The sequence below is a fragment of the Aegilops tauschii genome, chromosome 6 (genome assembly GCF_002575655.3).
Source record: "Aegilops tauschii subsp. strangulata cultivar AL8/78 chromosome 6, Aet v6.0, whole genome shotgun sequence".
In the NCBI taxonomy this organism is placed as follows: domain Eukaryota; kingdom Viridiplantae; phylum Streptophyta; class Magnoliopsida; order Poales; family Poaceae; genus Aegilops; species Aegilops tauschii.
In genome coordinates this window covers 64,978,962-64,987,297 of record NC_053040.3, presented here as the reverse complement: position 1 = coordinate 64,987,297, position 8,336 = coordinate 64,978,962, and the positions used below count along the sequence as shown (strand labels likewise).

Genomic DNA, 8,336 nt, shown 5'->3' with positions numbered 1-8,336 from the left:
AAGTCCCATGTCACTGCCAGCATGCACCATGGCACTTGGGGGCTAATGCAAAGTCATTTTTTGCTCTACTTATTGAAGACCCGACTCATCACATTCTAAATGAGCCGGCCCTTAGGGGCTACCAATTGCTCCTGTCGAAAATTCAAGGTACACAAGCCTTAATCTATTATATTGAAAGATCCATTATTCAGTTGGTAGAGTACAAAGCTCTTAACCTTGTGGACGTGGGTTCAAGCCCCATGGTGGAGATTACATCATTTGATGGTATTATCAATGAATCATATACAAAGTCCCAGCTCAGTAATATCTTATTGAGCCGGCCCTTGGGGGCTACACGTTGCTGTTAAAGTCTACATGATCATATTTTCAAAAGTCCCTGTTCATTATTGCATAATGACCCGGCCCTTGGGGGCTACACTGGTTGAAGTTTTCATAAGCATAAAGCAATTACAAGTCCCTGGTTGCTGCAAGTATGACAACCCGGCACTTGGGGGCTACATGTGTGGAATATTCAGTTTATATGATTGAGATGAATAAACCGGATTTCTTCAAGGTTGCAACATTTATTGGAGCAAGTCTTAAACCATCACTTTGTTCTGCTCAAGACTTGGGGGCTACAGGTAATATGGATATAAGGGAGAAAAATCTTCAAATTATCAGTTTTGAGCAAGTCAGGAGGATCAAATTGACCCGGTGTTTGCAACAATTATGACCCGACGTCGGCAACAGTTATGACCCGGTGCTATCAATATTTACAAGCCGGCAATTTTGATAAACCGGCAAGTCTTACTTCTTCAACCCGGCTGAAAGTCGGATGAGCATTTCAAGACCAATATGTTTTAAGCCAGCGCTTTGGAAGCCGATTCAAGTGGATTATTTTTTACAATATTTCTCTACAAGAGACCAATGCCAGCAAATTGACTCTGAAGCTGGCCTATTGACCCGGATTTCTCAAAAGAAGTATCTGGATTTTTTGCATTCACAAAAGTTGGAACATATCTACTAAAGGAGATTTGCTATAAGTTCATGGGCATGTATCAAGGAGGAGATGACCAGGACTTAAGGATGATCAAGTGCCGGCTTACAAGAATATTTAACCCGGAGTACAACCTGTCAATTTGTTCTTGTGTTTATGTTGCAGATCAGTTTAATATGGATAAATCCAAATTAAACTTGGGGGCTAATGTCGGGGATATACCCCGCGGTATGACCCGGCCGGATGTATAACCCGGCCGGACCGGACGACTCACTAAGTGACCCGCCCGAGTCTGGCGACTTATGGGTGACCTGGCAAGCGGATCAGAGGAGCGACAAGACCCGGGGGCCCAAGAGGCTCAAGGCCCAGAAGGCCGGCTTACGTTATGGTAGGCCGGCTTAAGAGGAAAGGCATAAGGAATATTCTCCTACAAAGGAAGCAAGACCTGGACTTGTATTCAACTTGTAAGAAAAGATAGACTAGTCCTAGTCCTACTAGGACTCTACATGTAAGCCGCCCCTTCAACTTATATAAGGAGGGGCAGGGCTCCCCAAGAGGGACAAGGCAACAAGAAATAATCTCTAGGGCTAAATACCGAGAGCCGGAGCCGGCGATTCTCCATCGTGAGCATAATGAGACTTAGCCTCAAACAACACGTAGGATTGTTACCGGATGATGTTTCCCGAGGCCCGAAGCTGTCTAAACCCTTGTCTTGTGCGTTGATCCGCCCTGCGTCTCTCATCCCAATCAACCCCTCTTAAACTACTACATAGATGCGGTGGCCTCACGACTAAGTCCTTACGCCTAGGACATCTGACGTGTTAATTCCACGACAGGCTAGGATTAAGGTTTTGAGGCCGATTCGGGGCCATTCGATCTCGATCAGACGGCTCCGGCGAGAGGGGTGTGCTAGGTGGGCTGAGTGCTGGAAGGTGGGCTGTGTAGAAGGGCCAAGAGCTGTAGGAGAGAAGAGAGAGAGGCCCGGCAACAGTTTCCGAAGACCGAAAACGTCCGACGAAGGTACCAGCAACGGTACCGCTACAAGTTTAACGATTGGGCAATCAAACGAGCTCCGAATGCGATGAAACTTGACAGGCAGTCTACCTACACTATAATAAGACCGCACGCCAACTTTCAACCCATTCCGAGAACATTTTTCGGCCACTTATAAAATAATATTTCGGAGGTGCCGCGGGCACGTGCGTGTGGTTGGGCTCAGAACGGACAACGGAGAGAACCGGGGAACCCGAACGGACGCAAGTTTTGAGAGACATGCAAATAAATGCAGATGATGACATGGCACACGAAAGCAAATGACATGACAACGATGGCGAATAACTGGCGGACACCTGACGCGTCGAATCCGGGGCATTACATGAGGCCAATAGCAATGTGGCGGCCATCAGGAGCCCAGCTAACACTAGTGACAGGGCCGTCATCCTCCTCAACGGTAACGAGCTCAGATGTCGAGCCACTTGAGGCGTCCCAAAGGTATACCGTGTTGCCCAGTGCAATCGACAGCACATTGGCGCTTCCCCAGTCCAGCAGGTTGAGGTAGTAATTGTCAACGAGGCCTGGCGCATCCAGCATCCTCTCTGGAGACTGCATCATCAGGTTTACAATGTACATAGCTAGAGTCAGTAATCATCACTGAAACTGGAACACCAATGAGCACCCCACAACAAAGCGTGCCGTCCGTACCTGGGGTATGTATCGACGCTGCTTAGCCGGTTTGTCCTGGATGGAAGCCGCATCAGCACGCAGCTCTGCGAGGAAGTTGTTGGCAGGCACAGGCAGCCTGTTCTGGAAAGCGAGGATCCTGGTGTGGTTGTTAAACAGCTTCTTAGGTAGCAGCCTCCGGTACGCCTCCTTGGCCGGCGATGGCGTCGCCGCGTTCTCCTTGTCCTTCCTCGGCTCCGTCAGAAGGTAGTGCGCCATGTCCATGTCCATCGCGGACCTGTTCGGGATGAACCTGTCGCCCTGGAAAGCAAGAAGAATTAAACCCGTTCAGTCAGGCATTTCGTCGAACGGCCTCCACGCACGGGGCGCAGGCGAAGGGGGGGCACGCGATCGAGAACTCACATAGCGCTTGACGGCAGGGCTGCCGGACGGCGAGCAGAGCGACGGCATGTAGGGGCTCGAGCCGGCTTCCTGGAGCGGCGGCCATGGTGACGGTGACAAACATCGCCCGCTGCTACTCTCTGGTGATGTCATGTCGGTCAGAGTCATCAAGAACAGCAAGAAACAATCGATGCGAAAAAGATTAGGGCAAACAGAGCGATTCAATTCGACCCGGAAATCGACAAGAAACCGTAAGCCAAATCGATTCAAGAAACGAGATCCTGGAGACTAGCACGCGCGCGGACAAGATTCAAGAAACGAGACAGGGGACCAGTAACCAAACGGGCGTTGAACGTGAGGCGGATCCTGGAGAGCTTCGCGCGCGATCGAGACGGCGTTCCTGCGAGCGTCGGATCCGTTCGCTCGCCAGACCGGGGGGCGGGTGGATATGGATTGCTTGGCGGCAGAAGAGAAAATTCTGTTACGGGAGGAGGGAGGGAAAGTAGAAGAAAGGGCGCGAGAAATAGCCGTTGGGTACCCCGTTCCCGCGTTTCTCTGGCTAGCACCGGCACCGCGTAACGACGCACGCGAATCGGTTTTTTTTTTTTTTGAGGGAACCGTGTCGGGTTTCCTGTTCGCCGTTTTCTTTTAGACACTCCTGTTCGCCGTTCTTTGCGTCGATTTGCGGACGCTTCGCACATAGCGTTCTGGGCCAATGGCAGAAATTTTCTTCTTGCCAGTTCTTTTTTATTTTTATAAAAGTTCAGAAATTTAAAAAAATTGAAATTATAAAAATGTTCCTATTTTCTAAAAAAATAATAGATTAAAAAAATATTCACGTTTTTGAAAAATGTTAGGGAATTTTAAAGGTAAACGTTTGTGACCGGGGCGCTTCGGCCGGTCGCATCCACACGCGCGCAGCTGCTAGCGATTCAGATCGCGACACGTAAGGAGTGACACGCATTAACAAATCTCGGGCCTTATCTCTCTTTCTTCTTCGTTCTCCTCAGCCGCTCGTTTCTTTTCTTCCCTTTTTCTCCCACCTCACGAAGCCGCCCGTGATTCATGGCCGCGCGGGTCGCTCCCTTTCCCCTACCTCCTCCGCTCGCTCCCTTTCCCCTACCTCCTCCCATCACCTACCTTTTTTTCATCCTTCTCCACACGAAAAGGCTCAGGGCGGCCATGGATGGTTCCCTCGAGCAAGCTGCAACCCAACAACGGCCGTGCTCGAACAGGCGACAAAAAAAGCTGCAACCGGTCGACGGCGGGGGCACGGATACCTCTGACAGCAAGTTGCAAGCAAACGGTGACGACAATTTTTGCTGCCATCGCCGTCAGATTTTGCTACAACCGGCGAGGATTTTTGCCGCGTTCATCCATGGCCGAGTTGCGACCTCGCGATGGCGACAGCGATTTTTTTGTTGCAACCGTCATGGTGTTTTGCTACGTCCGGCGAACTTTTTTGCTATGTCCATTCACGACGGAGCTGCAATCCGTCATGGAGGGGACGATGATTTTTGCTGCAACCGTCCTCGATTTTTGCTACAACAGCATCCTGAAAAGCTACATCCAGTATGTTAAAAAGCTTCAACACCACACAGGGAGCTGGGGGCGGCCATAGCGCAACCGCAAAATGCTTCAACCGACAGCTGAAAATGCTACATCCGACACCTTAAAAAGCTTCAACGGGTAAACAAGAGCTTCAACTGGCATTGGTGGCAGCTACCACCGGCGGCAACCATGTTGCTACGGTGACGACGTCGTGGTTTCTGCTGCAACCGCAACTAAGGATGCTGGAACCAGCAAACGTGGCTGCTGCTACCGGCGACGGCGTCTTGTTTTCGTTGGATCTGTGTTGGGCGGTGCTTTGCTACGATCGGCGGCGGGGTTTTTTGCTACAATGGGCAAGAGTTTTTTTTGCTGGAACCACCACCTATAGATGTTGGAGATGGCATTGGGAGGACGGGGGGATGCAGCCGGCAACCACCGGCGCCGGAGCAGATGCTCTGCCTCGTCGTCGAATTTTGCTACGGAAACCATAACGATTTTTGTTGCAACCGTAGTTGGCATTTGCTACGACCGGCGACAGAAATTGCTACGGCGGTGACGGTCAGGCTTTGCGACCAGGGGCTACAGAAGGCGGCGAGCGCGGGCAGCCGAGCGCGAGCACGGGGTGGCGGGCAAGCGCAAGTGGCCGGGGACGAAGGCACGGTGGCCGGGGGCGAGCGCGGCGGCCTTGTTTTCCCATGGGGATTTCCTCGTACAGGAGGTGTACGCGAGGATGACGAAGGAAATCGACTCGGATATGATGGCAGTTACAGTTCGCATCGAACGTTTGGGGGCAGTCCGGCCGAAAGTTGGGCCGGCGCGCCGGCGCCCAGCAGTGGCCAATTTTAAAACAGTTCATGTTTTCCAAACGATTATCAGAATTTCAAAAGAGCAATTCCTGTTTCAAATTGGTCCATGAATTCAGAAAATATTCGTTTTTTCAAAGAAAAAAAAAAGAAAATATCATAAACGTTCACCTTTCCAAAAAATGTATAGGGTTTCAATTGTTTTCCATTTTTTAAAATTTGTCCAAAGATTCCGAAATTGTTCATATTGACAAATTCTGTTGAGACTTTCAAAAAGTGATCATGTTTTCAAATTTTGTTAAGAATTTAATAAATGTTCCCTTTTCCAAATTTTGTTCACATGTTTATATAATGTTTGCATTTTTCAAACATTGTTTAGATTTACAAAAAAATCCTCGTTTAAAAAATTCATCATAGATTTAAAAAAAATGTTTCTGGATTTCAGAAAATATTTGTGTTTTTCAAAACATTGTTCAGAATTTAGAAAAATTTCCTGTTTCAAATTTTGTTCCCAAATTTTTAAATGATGCACTTGTCTGGAAAATGTTAGGGAATTTCAAAAAATGCTCCTGTTTTAAAATTTGTAAACAAATACACAAAAATATTTGCGTCATGATTTTTTTGGAAATTTAAAAAAAATCATGTTTTTTAAAAAGAATCAAAATAAAAAGGGAACAGATAAACCGGTTTGAGTGCCTAGTTCACTACATTGAACCGAGCCGCTATGGCGATGGTCTGCTACAACCCAAGCGCTACAGTAGCCATCTTGACCCGAGTCGCTACAGCCCCTATTCCCTTCTCGCTACTATGTGTTGCAATGGGTCGGCCCAGCAACAAACTCACCTGTGCGTTTGCTCGGCAAAATGCCACAACGCGCGGCGTATAGGGCTACCCGCCGCGTGTGCTGCATATCACGGTGTTCATAAGTTCTCTAGTTTCTTTCTGCCAGCATTGTTACGAGAAATCGTCCCAAATGATGCATCTTGCAACCGCACAATTACGCTCGATCGACGCACGTGTTGTCAACTGCACGATCTAGACAGATCGTGTCGTTTCATCGAGATGTGGGTGTGGGAAGGGCGGTTGGTTTCAAAATTAACGTCACTCCTCATTTCCCCCTCCTCTCCGGGCACTGAGCCAAAAAATAGGATGTATATAAGCACATACTGAATGCTGGGAAATATTAGGATATATATATATATATCTATTGTTTTGAGGTAAGAATAAAAGTGCATTTCTATTAATTCGGAAATCGGAGTTAAACTTGGCTGCTAGTTCCTTGCAAATGTAGACTATCGTGCGATGATAAAGAAAATCATCTCCCGTACTTCAAAGGTGTGTTTTGACCAGTTTCATTGCCGAAAAGGCTCGTTCTACCGTTGCAGAGATAGCGGGAGAGTTATCACCAATCATACCAACCTCTCAGCCATTGGATTGTCAGAAGACTGGTCCGTCTCAACTATTCCTTTTATGAGATAAGCAAGTGATTTATATTTTTTAGATCTTGGATGGTTTAATGTATCAAGATGGAAATGTGGCAGCTCGCACTCGAACCAATCTCTTTCTTGACTAGAAAAACCTGTAAGATGGAATTGCTCCACTAGATTGCATATCTTTGACTTGTTGAAGGTGGCATGCAGATCCAATGATGAACAAAGATCTAGAAGCTCAATTACTTGAGAACTAAATCGATCATTCAACTCTACCACTTGTTGATCTATTGCAACATTAAACACATCTACTTCGTAATGATGGATAATTATGGTGTTTCCTTGCTTATTTTTGTTAGATTATCTAGGTATACCTCCCGGGGCGGTCGATCTCCATGATCGCCGCCGGGGGTCGTGTGACCCGTAGCACGGTTCGTCCGTCAATTTGTAATCGGCTGCCCTGGTGAGTATTTTCCGATTCCTTGATCGGGTTTCTCTCCGTCGATCACTTGGCCGGTCTTCTGCTTTTTGGTTCACTGATCTTAGATTGGATTGCGTCACTCACCGTCTGTCATCCTCACGCGTCTCTACTCCGACATCAGCGTCGACTCTACACCGGCCAGTTCGTCATCAACCGTGCGGCCAGGTTGGACATGTCGCACAAGGGATGCCTTCATGCGTCGCCGTCAGCCGCTCTCGTCTGCATGGTCTCCATTGCTGGCTCGTCTCTGTCGTCATCGCCCGGGACATCACCGACAACGTCGCCATCGAAAAAATGTCTAAATTTCTAAAATTTTGTTCGATTTTTCTTAATATTTCGTGTTTCAAAAAGTATTTACTTCCTTAAAAAATGTGTTTGAATAATCAAAAAACGTCCAACAATACTATGTTATTTAAACCCCGGGCTAGCTATTGAACAACAAGTTTCTTCAACTGTGCTGGTTATTAGCCCGCGTGTTACTGAGGACATGGCTACCTTGGATACGACCAAAAATGTTGTATACATGCATATTTATGAGGTGATTTCTTATAAGAATTATATAATAATTTATTTATGTTCTTCGGAACAAAAATACTTCACCTAATTTTATTTCATGCCTAAATGCAGAATTGCTAAACACTTGTACGAACTACGTGTGAAGACAAAGGAAATGAAAATGATTAGGTGTTGTTCAAGAAGTCATCTCGCGTCAAAGGAAATGATTTTGTGTTGTTCAAAAAAGTCCTCTCATGTCACCTTCAACCCAAGAAAAGATAGAGTCCAAGTCACCCACATTCCGGACTCAGATTCGGAATGCACAGACATACATGACTCAAAACGCCAAGAACTCATCCATCCGGACTCCAAATTGGGTGATTCTTTTTTTGTTGGAAAGTTTATTTCGCGCGCTTTCCAATCCAATTAGATTCACCTTCAAATTCGTTTGGAGCGTTAAGATATTGATGAAACAATCTGACGCAGCAGCACAATCCGAGTCAAATTACAAGTCCAAAGGTGTTGCATCACCTCCACTT

At 47.1% G+C, this 8,336-nt stretch overlaps 1 protein-coding gene across 1 annotated transcript; it reads right to left on the bottom strand.

The window, feature by feature from the left end:
• Window positions 1-2,290: 2,290 nt before the first annotated feature.
• Window positions 2,291-3,570, bottom strand: LOC109759085 (cell division cycle 20.2, cofactor of APC complex). The gene is made up of 3 exons (XM_020317920.4): window positions 3,059-3,570; window positions 2,678-2,956; window positions 2,291-2,578 (listed from the first exon to the last, which is right to left on the bottom strand). Exons 1-3 carry the CDS (start codon window positions 3,203-3,205, stop codon window positions 2,348-2,350), a joined length of 657 nt encoding a protein of 218 aa, XP_020173509.1. The 5' UTR covers window positions 3,206-3,570; the 3' UTR covers window positions 2,291-2,347.
• Window positions 3,571-8,336: the final 4,766 nt, after the last annotated feature.

What these genes read in the sequence shown, in the direction of transcription:
- LOC109759085 (XM_020317920.4), bottom strand. Translation starts at nt 3,205, where the DNA reads ATGACTCTGACCGACATGACATCACCAGAGAGTAGCAGCGGGCGATGT. An exon ending in GCCCTGCCGTCAAGCGCTAT is followed by an intron (nt 2,957 to 3,058) that starts GTGAGTTCTCGA and finishes CTTGCTTTCCAG; the next exon opens with GGCGACAGGTTCATCCCGAA. An exon ending in AGCGTCGATACATACCCCAG is followed by an intron (nt 2,579 to 2,677) that starts GTACGGACGGCA and finishes CTGATGATGCAG; the next exon opens with TCTCCAGAGAGGATGCTGGA.